At 38.0% G+C, this 18,225-nt stretch overlaps 2 protein-coding genes across 3 annotated transcripts; one reads left to right on the top strand and one right to left on the bottom strand.

Annotated features, from left to right (window-relative positions):
• The first annotated feature begins 7,520 nt into the window (after nt 1-7,520).
• LOC105788190 (metal-nicotianamine transporter YSL1) lies at nt 7,521-11,077 on the top strand. The gene is made up of 8 exons (XM_012614957.2): nt 7,521-7,933; nt 8,020-8,382; nt 8,468-8,640; nt 8,956-9,050; nt 9,134-9,268; nt 9,427-9,616; nt 9,703-9,817; nt 9,909-11,077. Exons 2-8 carry the CDS (start codon nt 8,031-8,033, stop codon nt 10,835-10,837), a joined length of 1,989 nt encoding a protein of 662 aa, XP_012470411.1. The 5' UTR covers nt 7,521-7,933; nt 8,020-8,030; the 3' UTR covers nt 10,838-11,077.
• Nucleotides 11,078-11,098: 21 nt separating this feature from the next.
• Nucleotides 11,099-17,995, bottom strand: LOC105788191 (hypothetical protein). 2 transcript variants are annotated; one of them, XM_012614959.2, is made up of 14 exons: nt 17,543-17,995; nt 16,806-16,928; nt 16,619-16,688; nt 16,326-16,439; nt 15,985-16,068; nt 15,588-15,638; nt 15,450-15,479; nt 15,247-15,309; nt 15,039-15,104; nt 14,771-14,896; nt 14,205-14,240; nt 12,026-12,145; nt 11,529-11,717; nt 11,099-11,340 (listed from the first exon to the last, which is right to left on the bottom strand). In XM_012614959.2, exons 1-14 carry the CDS (start codon nt 17,890-17,892, stop codon nt 11,230-11,232), a joined length of 1,533 nt encoding a protein of 510 aa, XP_012470413.1. In that variant the 5' UTR covers nt 17,893-17,995; the 3' UTR covers nt 11,099-11,229. The 2 variants fall into 2 exon arrangements, with proteins under 2 accessions (XP_012470413.1, XP_052482947.1); XM_052626987.1 differs by lacking the exon at nt 15,247-15,309.
• Nucleotides 17,996-18,225: the final 230 nt, after the last annotated feature.

Below are 18,225 nucleotides of genomic sequence, written 5' to 3'. Positions count from 1 at the left end.
CTTCATTGTCGCTACCAACTTCAACACTCACTTTTTCATGTTGACGTGGCCTCTTGGAAGTATTAACTAACATCACACTTCTCATGTGTACCCTTATTTTTGTGTTAGAACCCCTCATTCGTCGCCTATCCCTATGATCACATGATGGTACATTGAACTTTTTGCTTGCTTTTAGGGTCACCGCGCAAGCCTTACCTTGCTACAAACCACTATGATTCACATATTCTATGAGCTCGCCTTTTTGGATTGCTTCTTTTTTATCATCTTTTAACGTGAAGCAGTCCTGGTGCCCTATATCGTTATGGAAAGCACATCAATCTCTCGAGTTCATCCTTCTCTCCATACTCCTCATAGGGGTGGCTTGGGAAAGATGCCGAGGCTCTTCACTTGGCTAAGGATGCAATTACGCATAGCATTCAGGGGGTGTAAGCTTCCAACCTTCCTTTGGGGCGTATCTTCTGGTGTTCTCTTGTTGGGATATCTAGAGGGCCTTGTAGGTATCACTTCAGGTCTGACTTCTTTGCAACTTGTCGTTTCTTACCCGTAATGACTGACCAATGTGATCCTATCGGCTGCGAGGTCCCTCTTTATTTCGATCTATCTATCTACTCTCTGGAATATGGCACGTGGTGCCCTTTTGATTTCTTCTGCTTTAGCGAACTTATGAGCTCGCTCAGACAAATTAGTTAGACTCTGGGGCCTGTCTATGACCCACTGGTCCTCCAAATTTTTTTGTTTAGGGTAGCTGCATAGAATCTTTTTACGTAGTCCTAGAGCGACTCACCTTCCCTTTGCTTTACCAAAATTAGACCCATAGGCGTGTTCATGATTGCCCTATGAGCCCTGAATCTACCCAAAAAAATCTGTCTAACTGTGAGAAGTTTTAGACCGACCCTTGTGGGAGGGAGAGATACCAGTCATTTGCACTCCCTTTAATTGTTGTGGAAAAAGCTTTACATTTCGCTTCGTTTAATGCCCATAGCACGTTCATATAGTCTTTGTATTACATCAAGTAAGCTCAGGGGTCTCTTCTTCCTTTAAACATATCTTTCAACACCTTAAGTCACGTGGTAAGCTTACTATCGCGATTTCGGGGGCCAACGAGTTATTAGAATAAAATAACCAGTTCATGTATTGTGATTTGAGGTGCAATGCCCGCACTTCTCTTCATAGCTCGTCCATCTCATTGCCACTCTCTTATCGGGGCTTTGTCCTGTGTGTTCATGTTGCCCTGGGAACCAGAGTTGTCAACCTGAACCTTCATTCGTAACTCATCGTTCTTCTTTAACAACTCTTGCCAGAAAGCCTGTTGTTTCGCGAACCGTGCTTCCTAGGCAACCATTTGGTCTCTCATGAATTTCATTTGCTCCTAGAGGACTAGGAACTATTGTGGGGAAGCCTCTTGGTTGAAAGGAAGTGACAACCCTTGGTTGGTGGAAAGGTTCAGGTCCAAAGGATGGAGGCTCCCTAACAAATCGTAATGAAGAAATTTTCTGGTTTGTTGGCAAACCATCCAGCGAACAAGTCTAGTCTGTCATTTTGGCACCAGAGCCTAATACTCTAGCATGTCCTAATGGTGAGTTAAAGGGGGAATTGTCACTTGGGTGAGCCATTTGCTTTGAAAAGAAAACTTAATCAAACTCGAAAAAATTTGATGATTGGAAATACTTTCACACTCACCGCACCAATTTTTGAGTAATATTTCTCTTGTGTCTTATTGATATGAATATTCAGGTATTTATACATGTTGTTATAGGTACTATTATAGCCCATGATAGGGCCCCACTTCACCCTTAATACTAGCATTCTCTACGAACTCCAAGTCTTCTAGGCACGTGTCTACGAAGCACGCGGTCATTTCCGCTCCTAGGACTGGCACTCTGGACGGGCTTCGTACTTATTAGACACGTGTCTGGATTGCCTAAGGAGTACATGGCCCTTTTAGTGAGTTCCTTGGGTGTATGCGAAGTGAGACTGCAATCTTCCCTAGGTTCCTGCAAGCTGGATTTGTAACTTTGCCTTGCGAGCTGGACCCGCAGGCTGGTCCTACGACCTTGCCCTATGAGCTCGTGCAAGGTTCCCACGAGCTGGATCTATAGCCTTGCCTTGCGAGCTAGTTCGCCTTGTTGGCTTCTCGTAGTTGAGTCATGGGTTGGAGGCTCGGATCTTTCTAGGACTCGGGTCTCAGATTATTGACGTATACTAATTTTAAATTTTAGTTTTCTTTAAGAAAAAAAGATTGTTTCAAATTGATTAGTTTAGAATAAATATTTGGAAAAAAAATGCTTTAAAAAAATTGAGAATTAAAAAAATCAGTTAAGAACCAGAAAATTGGATTTTTATAACACAATATTTTAGATTCTTTTTTCATTGTGATTTGGTTATTTTTGTAAATATATTTCTTCTTGATTTTGTAAGTTTTAATATTTTTTCAATTTTTTAAGAAAATTGAACTAAGCGAGTAAAGTTTAAGTGTGAAATGAATCCTTTCTACAAATCAAAGTCTTCTCTTTAGTTGGTCAATGTGAAGCGGGATAATAATGTGGAAGTGGAAATTTTTAGCTTAAAAAATGGATTTTATCAATTATAATTGGTTAAAATGCTAAATAGGCCCTTAAATTTTTATTATTTTATTTAGGTAAGTCCATACGCTTTTATTACAACCTGAATAAACTCCAAAACTTTAACTTGTATCCAAATAAGCTCTAAATTGATTTAATACATTTTTAATCAAAATTTTAATTTATACCTCAATAAAGTCTTAACATAAATCAAAATTTTATTTGAATAAACTAAATTAAGTAAAAAAATCAAAGGATAAGGGCATATTTGGGTACAATAGGGTTTATTTAACAAAAGTTAACTAGTTTAAGGGTTTCTTTTAGAAGTATAGTCATTAGAATTTCACTTTCATTTGATTTTGATTGAATACCTCATTGGTAAAAAACCTTTTATATAATTTAAGGTTACTAACTTACTATAAACTCATGCACCCAAAATATATCTTGTCAATACATAGATGATAGATGGTTGAATGTGATTATTTGTTGAGAGTTCTACCCATCTATATGCAATTATCACGGATGATTTGCATAACAAGTAACAACAAAAGGAACTACTTAACAGGGAAATAATATTTTTCTTTTTTCTTTCTTGGGGTCAATTATTTTTGAGAGATGTTTTAAAGTGTCATTCATCATATAATTGATCAATCCCTCAACAATTGAAAGTACTATTTGGGCTACGTAGCGCAGTGCTATAGTTGTAGGTAAGTGGATTATAAGCTTCAGGTTAGTGGTTCGAGTCGACTCGCGCTCAAGTTACCTAATAATTATTCTCATGCCCTATATTAACTCCTCTTTCTTAAGCTTTATAGGTCCACCAATCGAGGCACTCCTAACTTTGTGAACTAGGCCCACCAAGTACGTGCTCTCAACACGTTAGCTCTTGGCACAATATGAGAGACAAAACCTCCACTAGGGGATGATACCTTTCGTTGTTTGAGGCAGGGGTGAAGCCAGAATAATCTTTTAGGGGGGCGAATGAAATTTTAATTTTTTATAGTCTATATCTTTATAATTTTTAAAGGATTAAATCAAATTTTTATAATTTTAGGGAGGGAAGTATAATTTTACCTTTACTAATTTAAAATTTTTAAAAATTTTAATGGCTTAAATAGTAATTTTACATTTTAGGGGGGCCGGGACCATGCCAGATCCCTCTAGATTCGCCACTGGTTGGAGGACCAGTTAACTATCCAATAAACAATACTTCAAAGACTTCTTTCAGAAAAATTAACCTCTCAGCAATAATTAACAAAATCAAGCTGATTTAAAATGCATTGTTGTTATTGTAACCACTAGGATGAAGTTAACTCGAACGTGCTTTTAAGTATATATATATTTTTTCAATTTAAAAATTTAAAAAAATTGCGGGTAAAAATAGGTTTTAACATAACAGCATAACTACAAATAAAAGGTAATGGTAGGGTGTTGAAGTAGGATGAATTTAATAGTGAAGCAAAGGCACAAAGTAGTCAACAACAATAAGATGAGGTGCAGCACATGAAATGTGAGTACTTGATTTTTACTTTTTTATTTTTTTTATGCCAGACTAAAATTTAGGTAAAGGGAAACTACTCTAGTGTCACGGGCCGCAGTTCAAAGCCCGGGACCATCGCACCAAATGCATCCAATGGAGGTCTATTACTCAGATGGGGATCATTTGGCCCACGAGAACTGGCCCGATTGAAAGAGCTATTGGAGAAGCCTGTCAGATTGAAGCCTGGTTGGCCCGATAATGAAGAGATGGCAACTTAGGCTAATATGGTAACTAATCTTAGAAGATAGAGGGAATCATATCTTGTAAAATATTAGATTAGATTTGATATGGCATATCTTGTAAATCCCTAAAATAAAGGGATATGGTTAATCTCGTCCGTCAATGTAAAGGTATCTTGACTGTCGGTTTTGGGGGAGCTCAACTATAAATAGAGCGCCTCCCCCTCAGTTGTACTCACTCCATTCATTGTTTCATTATTCTTTGTGAAAAAGAGAATTGAGAGCATTTACTCAAACACTTTGCGTGCGCTCTTTCTGACCATGTGTCTCACTTCCCAAAGGGATAGCGTGCAAGAGTTGCTAGATTCCCAAAGGAAGAAGCTGACGGAGAGGAACGATGCTCTCGAGGCCATGATGATGGCCTTGAAGGAGGAAACAATGGTCACGACAAGGACTTTGGGCACAAGGATAGAGGAGCTCGAGGGAGAGTTAGCCTTGTGTCGAGCAGCCGTGGGGAAAGGAGTGGCAAATGCAGCACTCAGTAATGAGGATGTCCCGAAGCTGAAAAATTTTGTGGGGATAAGGTCTGCATGCGATGTGGACAATTTCTTGTGGAGGATGGAAAACTACTTCTGTGCCAAAGGCATCGTGGACGATGCGGTTAAGGTAAACGTTGCTTCAATGTTTCTTACTGACATTGCGCTTTTATGGTGGCGAGGCAGGACCACAGATAAAAGGCAAAATGAGATTGGGACATGGCAAGAGTTCCAATGCGAGTTAAAGGGACAGTTTTACCCAGAGTTTGTCGAGGAAGAAGCTCGGGCAAAGTTGCAAAGGATAATGCAACGGGGCACAGTGGGGGAGTATGTTCGAGAGTTCTCCAAGTTACAGATGTGATCAAGGAAGAAGCATTGCTTGCTTTTTAGAATGGTTTGAAGCCGTGGGTCAGACAGGAGGTGGAACAAAGAGCTGTCCAAAAGTTGTCGGAAGCCATGACGGCAGTTGAGTCCATGGTCAAGCTTGGTCTAGGAAAAGACAAGCTTGGGTCTTCCAAGTCCGAAGAAAGGGGCGTATGTAAAATGGATCACAAGGAAGATATTGTTGATGGCAATGGCAATGGCGACAATGGTGGTAATGGGAAACCACGAGTTGGGAAGAAGAAACCCAAGAGAAAAAGGGACAAGCTAAAATGCTTTCTCTGCGACGGTCCACACATATTGAAGAAATGTTCGAAGAAATTCGCGCTTAAAGAGAAGCCGATGGGTAAGGCCTTGGTACTTGGTTCAAGCGCAAGGGGTGTCAAAGCCAAGGAGGCTGAAACCGAGAAGAAGCCAGTGGAGTGCTTCTTGTGTCATGGTCAGCATAGGTTGCGGAAGTGTCCGAGAAAGTCTGTCATCGAGGGGAACGATGGAGCAGACAAGAAGCCCAAGATGCTTGGTTCGAACAAGGGAAAAGCCGAAGCCAAGAGGGCAAAGAGGAGCAAAAAGAAGCGAGTAAAGTGCTTCTTGTACCGTGGTCTGCATGAGTTGCGAAACTGTCCAAAGTAAACCGGAGTCAAAAGAAAGACAACGTTTGAGCTTGGTGAGTCATCAGAGGGGCTTCCACCCAAGGAAGAGATGAGTTTGTCATCGAACTTAGAGGAAAAAGTTGCAATGAAAACAATGAAGCTGGGATCAATAAGGCTCAAGTTGAGTGAAGCGTCGGAGTTGGCCGAGTCATCGACAAGGCTTCCACCTATGGGAGAGGTGGATGGTGCATCGGACTTCAAGGAAAAAGAAGTGATGCATGAGGGACAGTTGACCAGAGTAAATGCAAAGGTACATTCCGAACACTTTGATAGTGTGTTGCATTCTAACTTGTTAACTTGGCGAGAACGTAGGGGCCCTTTCGAAGTTCTTGAGCAAAGAGGTTGAGAGACTGTGGGCAAAGCGAAGCCAAGTGTAGTGAATCAAGAGGATTCTGTTCGAGTCAAGTTAGAATGTGGACAAAAGAGTGACATAACTTCTTGTCATCGAGATGTACAAACGAGTAGGACGGTTCGAGTGAAGAAGCGACGTAAGCCGAAGCAAAAGTCCCGAAGGAAGGGAAAAGCTAAGGCGTCGAGACGAGACCGAGGCGAATCAAGTTAGTGCCATTCGGAAGTCGCAACGAGGACGTTGCGAGAATGGGTGGAGGAGAATGTCACGGGCCGCAGTTCAAAGCCCGGGACCATCACACCAAATGCATCCAATGGAGGTCTATTGCTCAGATGGGGATCATTTGGCCCACGAGAACTGGCCCGATTGAAAGAGCTATTGGAGAAGCCTGTCAGATTGAAGCCTGGTTGGCCCGATAATGAAGAGATGGCAACTTAGGCTAATATGGTAACTAATCTTAGAAGATAGAGGGAATCATATCTTGTAAAAGATTAGATTAGATTTGATATGGCATATCTTGTAAATCCCTAAAATAAAGGGATATGGTTAATCTCGTCCGTCGATGTAAAGGTATCTTGACCGTCGGTTTTGGGGGAGCTCAACTATAAATAAAGAGCCTCCCCCTCAATTGTACTTACTCCATTCATTGTTTCATTATTCTTTGTGAAAAAGAGAATTGAGAGCATTTACTCAAACATTTTGCGAGCACTCTTTTTGTTGTTCTTTTGTTTAGCTTCTTTTGGCATAAATCGCTTCCGCTCTTCAACTGGTGCCTTGGAGGAGTTCTTAAGGAATCTTCACTTGAGTTAAGGCTGACTTAGGCGAGCTTGGACGAACGGATCGCTTAAGGCCGCACGGATCGCAAGAGAAAACTCTAGCCCCGTGACACTAGTTCAAAGTTAGGGTATATCATCAGTGTCGTCGAGATTAATTAAATTTAAGACCATTAATGAAATTCAAAGCTTGATGCTTGCTCCTCGAACTGAATTCATCCATATTTTTCAAATGAGTGAGTTCACTAACTTTTATAACCTCTAACATTGACCATATTATCTATCAATTTCACTGCTCCAATAAGTGAGTGACCCACACAACAAAACAAGTCAACAATCTTCCAGAATCACGTTTAAACACTTGTGAAGAAAAAAGAGGAAAAGAATCTCTTCTATCGACAAACACTATCGCAACCAACTCAATGGTATAGAAATAAAGAGGAGAGGTCAATTATGAGGTCATCGAATCAAGCCAATGCTCGTTAACAAGCTGTTAAAAGTTTTTCAGCTTTTTTAAATATATATATATATATATATATTATAATGCTACTAATGCTACCCTCCCTTCATATCAACCATTTTTTATTCCATGTTCTCTTTCCTCCTATTGCGTGAGAAATCATTTCTGCTTTGTCACTTTGACCACTGAATGTAACCAAGTAGATTCTGAAACAAATATTATACATGTTTTTCGCTGTTGGCTTGGCTGCAATCATTTATTTTATGAATGCTAGGGAAGAGACTGAGTGCCTTTTCTTATCCCCTTAAATTGAGGATCTTTGCGTATTAAATTAACTTCTAGCTATTATATATACTGGTGTCTGGTTCATTGAGAATGATTTTATGTATGTTTTAAAAGAACCAGACAAAGAACCACTTGACAACTTGTTTCAATCCCTGATCTATTCTTTCTACCAAAAAGCTTGAAGAAATTAGACCTACACGGAAGACCAACCAAGTCAAGGTGAGTTATATATATATGTGTGTGTGTGTGGATATAGATATAAGCTATTTTTCTTGTTTAATGATTTCAGAATATACCCTTTTCAGTAACAAAGAGCATGGAAGAGGTGACGGATACGAAAGAGAAAGAGAGGGAAGACATGGAAGAGGTGCATGAAGAAACCGAGGGTTCAAGGACAATACAACCATGGACTCAGCAAATAACTGTGAGGGGAGTGATTGTAAGCATCTTGATTGGGACGGTTTACAGTGTGATAGCCATGAAACTGAACCTCACAACAGGTTGGGTCCCTAACCTGAATGTCTCAGCTGCTCTTATTGCCTTCCTTTTTATCCGGACATGGACAAAAGTTGTTGAGAAGGCAGGATATACGGCCAAACCTTTTACAAGACAAGAGAACACCATGATTCAGACATGTGCGGTTGCATGTTACAGCATAGCTATTGGAGGTTAGAGGTTTATTTTTCAGGCTCATTTCAATTCTCCCCTTAACATAACATAACATATATTGATGAATGATGATGTGGAGTGCAGGTGGGTTTGCATCTTATCTGTTGGGATTAAACAGGAAGACATATGAATTGTCCGGAGTAGACACTGAAGGGAACTCTGCAAAGGCTATAAAAGAACCAGGACTTGGGTGGATGACCGGCTTCCTTTTTGTAGTTTGCTTTGTTGGTCTTTTCGTATTAATTCCTTTAAGAAAGGTAACCTTCGCTTGCTTACTAAAATAATCCACTTAAAATATTATGTTATATTACAATTTTAAGGTATTATTACCTACATAAAAGGTCCATCATTTAAAGAATATCTAATTTAATAAAATTTATATATTCCACAAAATTATTGTTTGAAATTTTGATGTATGTACTCCAAAGAAAAATAACAAAACATGCTTTCTCTAATCAAAGAATCAGAGCAGGAAAGTTAAGGACATCCTTTTTGAGGCTTTCTGATTTCTTTTTAGAAATAAATAATAAAAAAGAAGATAAAATTAAAAAAAAAGTGCTTCTTCTTTACAGGTCATGATAGTGGACCTCAAGTTGACTTATCCAAGTGGCTTGGCGACTGCAGTTCTCATCAATGGCTTCCATAGCCAAGGCAATAAGTCAGCCAAGTAAGCAAAATATATTATAAGGATCAAACCAGAAGAAGAAAAAGTTATGAGATAATAATGATATGATTAAAACATAATTGCAGAAAACAGGTGCGTGGGTTCCTGAGGTACTTCTCAGTTAGTTTCCTATGGGGATTTTTTCAATGGTTTTTCTCTGGGAAAGAAGAATGTGGTTTCAAGCAGTTCCCTACTTTCGGACTTAAAGCCTGGAAGCAAACGTACGTCCGCGGGTCCAACATGTTATCAAGTGTCCTTTTTTTATTATTATTTTACTGCATCATAGAGATACATGCCATCATCCATTAGTGAACAAGATAATAATCCTAATCATTTCTTGGGCTGTTGTTGAATATATATATATATATATATATTGCAGATTCTTCTTTGATTTTAGCCTGACCTATGTCGGGGCAGGAATGATCTGTTCTCACCTGGTTAATTTGTCTCTGCTATTTGGAGCTGTGATTTCATATGGAATAATGTGGCCACTTATTAATCGCCTTAAAGGACAATGGTTTTCTGAGGATTTACAAGAAAGCAGCATGAGAAGTCTATATGGATACAAGGTCTCTTATTTTGTCTATTCGTCCACTCCCTTATGGTTCCAATCTTCTTCGGAAATGTTTATAATCTAAAATATCATGGTTGTTAGGTTTTTGTATCTGTTGCTCTCATTCTTGGTGATGGCCTTTACAATTTCCTCAAGATACTGTCTTTCACGCTTATTAACATCCGTGGTAGATTGAAGGACAAGGCCCGAAATAGAGGTAACAGAGCAGCATTCTCATATTCAGTTTTCAGGGCCGAAATGTAATGAAATTTTTGGCAATGACTAACCAGCCTATGCTGTCCTTGTAGATGAGGAGGATGATCGGAAGAAGACAGCTGAGGATCGAAAACAAAACGAACTTTTCATCAGAGAAACCATCCCCATGTCGATTGGGGTCGTTGGATATGTGGTATTGTCTATCGTGACTGTTGTTGTGATCCCCATCATGTTCCCTCAGCTCAAATGGTACTATGTGATTGTAGCTTACATTCTTGCCCCATCTCTGGCTTTCTGCAATGCTTATGGGGCGGGTCTTACCGACATGAATATGGCCTATAACTATGGGAAAGTAGCCCTTTTCGTGTTGGCAGCATTGACAGGCAAGGAAAACGGTGTTGTAGCAGGGCTTGCCGGATGTGGACTCATCAAGTCTGTTGTTTCTGTTGCTTGCATTTTAATGCAAGATTTCAAGACAGCGCATTATACGCTCGCATCACCAAGAGCGATGTTCTTGAGCCAAGCAATTGGGACGGCTATTGGCTGCGTTGTAACGCCTCTCAGCTTCTTCCTTTTCTACAAATCATTCGATGTTGGAAACCCATATGGAGAATTCAAAGCACCATATGCTTTGATATATAGAAACATGGCTATTCTAGGTGTGCAAGGATTTTCGGCTTTGCCTCGGCATTGCTTGCAACTCTGTTATGGCTTCTTTGCTTTTGCAGTGTTGGTGAATTTTGTGAGAGATGTCTCACCGCATAAAATAGGGAAATGGATGCCGCTTCCAATGGCGATGGCAGTGCCATTTTTAGTTGGGGGATATTTTGCGATCGATATGTGCTTGGGAACTTTGGTCATGTTTGCTTGGCAGAAGCTAAATGCAAAGAAGGCTGAGTTGATGGTTCCAGCCGTTGCTTCCGGGCTAATATGTGGGGAAGGGCTATGGATTCTCCCAGCTTCAATTCTTGCCTTGGCCAAAATTAATCCTCCCATTTGCATGAAATTCCTGCCTTCTTAGAAAAAAAGGTTCAAGCATGAAGAACGATAAAAAGTTTGAAGGAAAGTCCGAAGCAAGCTGCTCGTTCCAGCAATTCTCAGAGTAGTAGATTACTAGATATATATACTCATCTTTTGGCAAAATAAACCAATCTTAGTTAAGACAGGGTAGATGAGCACACCCCAGATGTTGCCTTCAAGTTTCCATTGCTTTGGCTCCTTTATTAAAGGGTAAAAAAGTTACTTTTTTTTTGTTTATGTATATGACATTAGCTGCGGTAGATACCTAATGAATAATTTGATTAGTGTTCCAAAAATTTTGATAACATAAGAGTCGAATTATATCCAACCAAATTTGAAAACAAATGCAAATGAGAAAAAAGAAAGAATGCAAGCTCAACATATAAGAAATGGTTAGGTGGCGATGATACCCGCTAGAACATCAGTTTTTCCTCGTGCATAAATTGTGTAAACTAAGCGGAGAGCGTCAAGCCACCCATCTAGGGATTCCCACGAATCAGCAACCTGAAGCGAAGAGAAGACAATACTCACTAAAGCTAGATTGCCATACATATATTGCTCACATTTCATCCAAATGACAAACATGGGCATAAAATAATTGTCAAGTTTTTGATCTGCATGGAAGTTATCGTTCCTTCATTATGATTAAAGAAAAAAGCTATTAGAACAAAAATGTAAAGCATAATGCTTACCAAGAAAACTTGACCGGAAGTGGTATTAATGCAGAGGCCAGCACCTGGAGGTAAAGTTAGATCAGCAGAGGCTGATACAGAAATGATGTCTGGAATATCAACTCTGATAGCCTTTTTGTCCGTATTTCCTGCATCCACGATTCTTCCAGAGAGGCTTCGGGAAACTTGTTTCTGCTCAACTTTGATGACCTGGTCAATGGGAAATAGAGGACATGGAGAAAGGTATTAATTCTTCGTGTAGCAATTTATGTTATTTTGCCTTTTGTAGATAACAGCCTGGAATTTAAATTGAAAACAGCTTACAGAAAACATATATATGATGTATTTTGTCATACTCTATCATTCCTTCCTCTCAAAAGAGACGTGCAATAACATAACTTCATGCACTAAATATAAAAAAACATTTGAAGAAATGAACCCTCAATCCCAGGCAAAAATGAAAAAGAAACTTCATATTTATTTACCGTGGACAGCAAGAAAACCAATCAGCTTTTTACCTGTTGAAGTGCTTCTTGATTCAGAAAGAACTCTGTTCTCTTCCAATCACTATGAGGTGGAAATGTGTTTCCTAATGGTGGTGCAGTCAGATACCCATCTTTAAGATGGGGTAAAGGTAGCTGTCAAAAATTTAGTTCTGTCAGAATATAAAATAATTTGCCCACCAAATTCAATTAAGTATTAACAGAAGATGACCACCACAGCCATTTGCACTATAAAGATTCAATAGTTCTCTTCACCAGGTGAGTGCCAGATTTAAACATGAAATGAACTAATGAGAAAAAACAATATCCCTAACACACAGACACACTTTGAAAAGAAGAAGAGGGTGAAAGAATAGGGATGCAGTTACTTGCTATTAAATGTTCTAAATAAATTTTGGTTCTTATGATTTGAACACAAGATGACTACTCTGAATATTGCTTCTTATCATAAAATTTGGCTCTTACGATTTGCTATTAAATGTTCTGATAAAATTTTGGTTCTTATGATTTGAACACCTGAAATGAATATTCTTGGGGACACCGTGGGTGGTCAATCATTGAATATGTTTACATCCAAGCCAAAGTAAAATTCTCAAAAACATTGGATTAGGCATGTAGTTTGTTACGAATTATTGCGATTGATAATTCAGCACATCAAAGGGAGTCTAAAACCTTAGGACTCGTAAGAGAGACCCAAATCTTTTAATCTTTTTTTGATAAAAATTCTGCTTAGGGTTTTATCATTACATAAGTCGACCAATCTTATTACTTAAAAGAGGAGACCTATTCTTAAAAGGAAAATAAATCAACTGAAATAAAAACATAATAAAAAAAACCCAGGTTAATGGCCTTCCCTAACATAGATTTGGCCTGTTACATTACTCCCTTCTAGAGAAAGAGCTTGTCCTCAAGCTCGAAATCAGGATAAACTTGGTGGAATGTCCCTTTTGTTACTAATATAGTCAAAAGCGATAGAGGTCATAGACCCCTACAAAGTTATTCTCATTTACTAGCAACCCTGAATAAATATATTCAAACTTCTCACCAGCATTCAATATTTTCAAGAATAACCCAGCAAGTTTAGACCCATTAAACTTTTCCAGTATGGAGTTGATGGTTTTGGGGATAAGGTTTAAAGAAAATGGCTGGCTGTCGGATATGAGTTGGGGGGGGATTAATGAATAAGACAAGCAATTAAAGTCGGTTGTAACTGATATGATTTTTATTGAGATGGGTTTAGGAGAGTTTGATGCATAGGATAAGAAAGAGAGATCTGTAGCCATGGTTTGGTTTTGGTCAGTTAGAGGGTGTACGTTTGTATCTATCATAGACTTGCTAACCTATTTACCAGAAATTATTTTATAAATTCCATCATGTAATTCATCAAAAAGTTGGGTTTTGGTTAGAGCAATACTTTCATGAATATCCTGAAACGTATGATCCAATATATATTTTATCTTTGTTTGCATAAGCTCAAGCCTCATGTATTTTTGCTTGCCATTCTGTCGACCATTATCTGCCATTGCTGAGAATCGTTGGCTTTGAATACCAAACTGTTACAATCACGTTTGGGATTGATAGTTCAGCTCATCAAAGGGAGACTAAAACCTTCAACTCACCAAAGAGAAATTGAAACTTTAGGACTCTTTAGAGATAAACCCAAATCTCTTAGGATTCTTCTTAAGAAATTCTGTTTAGGGTTTTATTATTTCATAAGTTCTTTTAAATAAAGACCAATCTTATTACATAAAAGAGGAAACCTAGTCTTAGAAGGAAATAAAACAATTGAAATAAAACTATAATCAAGAGACCAAGGAAAGAAATAAAAGCGTAATCCAAGCGCTAACTAAAGATTCCAAATTAATGGCCTTCCCTAACTTAGATTTGGCCTTTTACATAGTTCTCTGTAATTTTGCATCAGTTTCTTGTGCAGCTCAAGGACTCGGTTATAGTGCAGTGATAATTAAAAGTAAAAAACAGCATCAATTTACCGACAAGAAAGAAATGTGGAATTCATGGATCACGCCCCAAAGTATTACTCCTATAAATTAAAAGATCCATGACAATGCTACTTAACTAGGAAAAAAGAAAAAGAGATTATTCTCGCAGCTAAGGACTCAACATTGCTAACAGAAGATTCAATCGATTTAGAAAACAAAACCTCAAAAATATTGTTGAAAGATTAAATACTGACCATTGAATGAACAAGCTTCAAGGCACTGCTGTAAACCTGGACGTTCAAAAATACCAAATAAGAACATATCCCCAAAACTAAGATGGGAATTTTAAAGTCAAATTGTACAATTCTGAAACTTTAAATTTAGGAGAAAATGAAAAAGTATGACATTAGCTTTCTCATAGATTTTATGATTACAAAGAGCTAAAGTTATGCCACAAAATTTTCATCAGCCAATAATCATGCAACCCATATAACCAGAAACCGAGACTACATCTAGTCAGTAAAACTCTGATGTCCAAGAAACACACTGCTCAAAACCTGGACATTTTAAAATAACAAAATATATCCACAAAACTAAGATGGGAACTTTAAAGTCAATTTGCACAATTCTAAAAATTCAAATTTTCAGAGAAAATGAAGAAGTATAACGTTAGCTTTCTGGCAAAATTTATGTTAGCAGAAAGTCAAAATTTATGCTGCAAATTTTTCATCAACCGATAATTATGCCACCTATATAACCAGAAACTGACTCTATCTAGTTAGGAAAACTCTCTAGTCCCAAATAAATATAGATTTCTTACAGAATAATTTGGTTTCAATGCATGTGCAGCTGCAATGTATATAGCAGACTGGCTATACAGCTCATTGGAGGACATTTCTTTAGGATTTGTAGTACCAGTTTGTACTGAATCCTCAGCTAGTGCATACTGCAATTAAAAATACAGATATTTCAAGTTTTGATATGCTTCACTTAGAAATGTTTACATAATGAAGCCATTAACTAATCTCATTTATATCAAAAAGAAATAATCATAGGTGAAGTTTCCAGTCTAAGAACTAGGTACTTACCAAGACAGTTCCAAGGTTGTATATTGCTCGATGGAAATCAAATTGCAATCGTATTGCTTCACGAAACTGCATTAGAAGTAAAGGATATTATAAGAATAGAAAAGAAAACTATAAGCTATTCTTTTAGGACATATCAGATGTCAGATTACTTTGCTGCTTGTTCCTATAGTCATCCAAGCACTCTGATTTCCCCAAATGACTTTTGTACCTTACTAATTGCAGTCTTCACAATTTTTTGCTTCTCTCGTGCAGAAACAATTGCACTGAGTTCCTAAAGAATATGTGATAAGACATGAAAGTAGGTAAAGCATTCTCAGAGTCCATACAAATAGACTCAAATTTTAATTTAAAAGATATGGAAATAAATAAAGCTGACTAATCAACATTACACATCACTAAATCATAATTTACCTGAAGTGCAAGCCCCCAATTGTTTAGCGCCTGAAAAAGATTTTAGCATCATTATAATCACTGACAGAATAAAAAAAAATGGAGTCACTCTAGATAGCAGAATTACAAGACTAAAGCAAATAACTACTTCAAATATACCTGAGGGCTATTCCAGTTGAGTTGGACAGCTTTTTCATAGTTTTTTGTAGCCTACAAAGCCATAACAATAAGATTAGGCTCCATCAAACTCAAGGTCAAGGTTTTTATTTATTAAGGATCTCTATACAGCACCACCACAAAGACAACATGTTTCCGTACTAATTCTAGAATATATATCAAGGTTCCACAGTCAAAACCAACTCCCATGGTTCTGGCCTTACTGAAACAGATTATATAAAAGTATGCAGTTAACATGAAACAGAAACAGGAAATGAGATCTTATCCATCCAAGGAAAAGGTTTTCCATGACAAGACACCAAGAGTTTCCAACAAAGGACTAGTGTTATTCATACAAATGTCTAGCGTGACTGAAATACCAAAATTATATAGTCAGAACCTGCTCCCATAGTTCTTCAGCCTCCTTAGTCCGACCACGCATTTTCGCTCGATCAGATATTGCTATTGCCCAGTTGTAGAAAGCCTGTCAAGTAATGACGTAGCATCAGAGTCATGTGAATGAAAATCAGAAAAACATATAAAAATTATACAGACTCATTTCTCTTTTTGTGAGTGCATCTATATATAGAAGCGTTTATGCAGCTCTAAACTCATTTCTTTTGTGTATTCAGCTTCTTATGTGACTTATGCATTTTGAGCAGTCATCATGCCTTTGGCAGTTGAAAGTGAACCAAAAAAATCACAAATCCATAGGAATGCAACAAGACCAAGCATACATACATCATGAAGTGTCGGGCAAAGACGAGTTGCGTCGTCATACTTTTTACAAGCCTCCTCTAGCAAGTCATCTTTAGAAGGTGAAGTAGAATCTGGACTAACATTATCAGCACTTTCCTGTAAGCCAAATAAGAACAGTGTGGACATGATATGAGCAATTTGCAACATTTTACGAACATTATGATAAGCTTGACCCTGATATGAAGGCTGTCCTAGCCAAATAATGATTGAATCTTATTGATATATAATTCTGAATGATGCTAACATAATAATCAAAATGAACCAATATGTCAAACCTGAAGAACCAATGCCCAGTTATAAAGAGCATCATAATCTTCTGGGTTTTTCTCTAGAGCAGCAGCATACCTGCAAAGCCAAACTGAAAATCACTACTATGGAATATCAGGACTCTGGAACAGAAACATATCATGCTCAGTATCATAGTAAATTGTGAATAGTGTAAGAAAATAAGACTGACAGTACCTCTTGGCAGCATACACAAGAACCCGTTGGCGAGACTGGCCCTCCTCATCAGCACCGGTGACACTACTGACCAACTCCATTGCAGCACTGTTTTGGTTGGATTGTCTCTGCGTGCTTTCTCGACTGGAACATACAAATCACAGAAAAGAAAAAAAATATCTTTTACAAGCGGAAGAAGAACCAGAAATACAAGCAGGAACAATATATAGCATGCTTAAGCTTTACATGAATGTGGCACATGAAAAAGAATGTAAACTTAATTCTAGAAGTGAAAGATCCCGATACTAGGGGTTCCTTCATCAAGTTAGACATAAAGTAAGACTACAATGAACGCCAAACACGAAATCCAAAACCAATTGAAGGACTGAAATAAACATATATTTCTTGCATCTGAAGTTTAAAGATAATGAATCCAGGACAGTGGAAGACCGTCACTGGAGAACAGTTGCTCATCCATGCAACTAACGAAAATTAACTTGTAGTTTAATAGCAAGAGTACACCTCAATTGCATTTGGTAAAATTCTCCAAATTGTCTATTCAGGATATAATCGAGAAACAGCCTAACTTTACGATTAATCATTTCACATATGTAATTAAGGAGATGAATCAGCAGAGAATTCCACAGATCCAAAAATTTCTACTTTTATAATCTCACTAAATCCAATTATAAAATAAAAGAGCGTCGTTGCTTGTTCAATCGAAAATCCAGAACGAAAAAAAAAAACAAAAAATGTACCTGTAAGGAGAGCCTACTTCCTCTTCGTCACTTTTAAATTCAGTTAGCAACTCTCTCATCGTGAAAGTCCGATTCCCTTCATCTTTTCGCAGCTGCGGCCGAGCATTTTGGTCAGTGGATGACGGCGTGGCCGCGTCATTGGATTGGATCGAGCTCTCTTTGTCCTCCTCCTTCGTGTTCGGATCCGCACCGGTTACAACAGGTTCCAGCTTCAGTGCCTCCTCCGGTTTGTTTTCCGGTCCAGGCTCCGTTTTCGATTCGGGTTGAGATTCCGCTTTTGATTCCGGTTCCGGTTCTGCTTGTGGTTGGTGTCCATTGTGAAGTTCGGATTCCTCAGTCGTTTCGGGCATTGCTATGGAGAAAGTATTTCCGTACAACGCCAAACACAGAAACCAAGAAGATCAAAAGAGAATGAGTGAAGAACAAAACAAACAAAATATGCAGCGCGGTGGAGTGAAGGTCGAAAAAACGGTTAAAAGAAAAGTCCCATGTTAAAAAATAGGTCAAATTCATTATTAGTTCCTATACTATGTGTTTGTTATGAATTTAGTCCTTGTATTTTAATTTAGTATTATTAATCCATGGAATTTTTCAACTTTAAAATTTCAGTCCTGATCCAAACGATAGTTGTTAAATCCGTCTCTTTCCAAAATCTTATACAGTAAACATTTTATTGATTGTAT

The sequence above is a fragment of the Gossypium raimondii genome, chromosome 2 (genome assembly GCF_025698545.1).
Source record: "Gossypium raimondii isolate GPD5lz chromosome 2, ASM2569854v1, whole genome shotgun sequence".
Classification (NCBI taxonomy): Eukaryota; Viridiplantae; Streptophyta; class Magnoliopsida; order Malvales; family Malvaceae; genus Gossypium; species Gossypium raimondii.
This window is presented reverse-complemented; position numbering and strand designations above follow the sequence as displayed.

Excerpts from the sequence above, each read along its gene's own strand:
- LOC105788191 (XM_012614959.2), bottom strand. The coding sequence starts at position 17,892 with ATGCCCGAAACGACTGAGGAATCCGAACTTCACAATGGACACCAACCA. Across the intron at positions 16,689-16,805 it reads CTTGTGTATGCTGCCAAGAG|GTATGCTGCTGCTCTAGAGA; the intron begins GTACTGTCAGTC and ends TTGGCTTTGCAG. Across the intron at positions 16,440-16,618 it reads ACTGGGCATTGGTTCTTCAG|GAAAGTGCTGATAATGTTAG; the intron begins GTTTGACATATT and ends TTTGGCTTACAG.
- LOC105788190 (XM_012614957.2), top strand. The coding sequence starts at position 8,031 with ATGGAAGAGGTGACGGATACGAAAGAGAAAGAGAGGGAAGACATGGAA. Across the intron at positions 8,383-8,467 it reads TTACAGCATAGCTATTGGAG|GTGGGTTTGCATCTTATCTG; the intron begins GTTAGAGGTTTA and ends TGTGGAGTGCAG. Across the intron at positions 9,818-9,908 it reads GGACAAGGCCCGAAATAGAG|ATGAGGAGGATGATCGGAAG; the intron begins GTAACAGAGCAG and ends CTGTCCTTGTAG.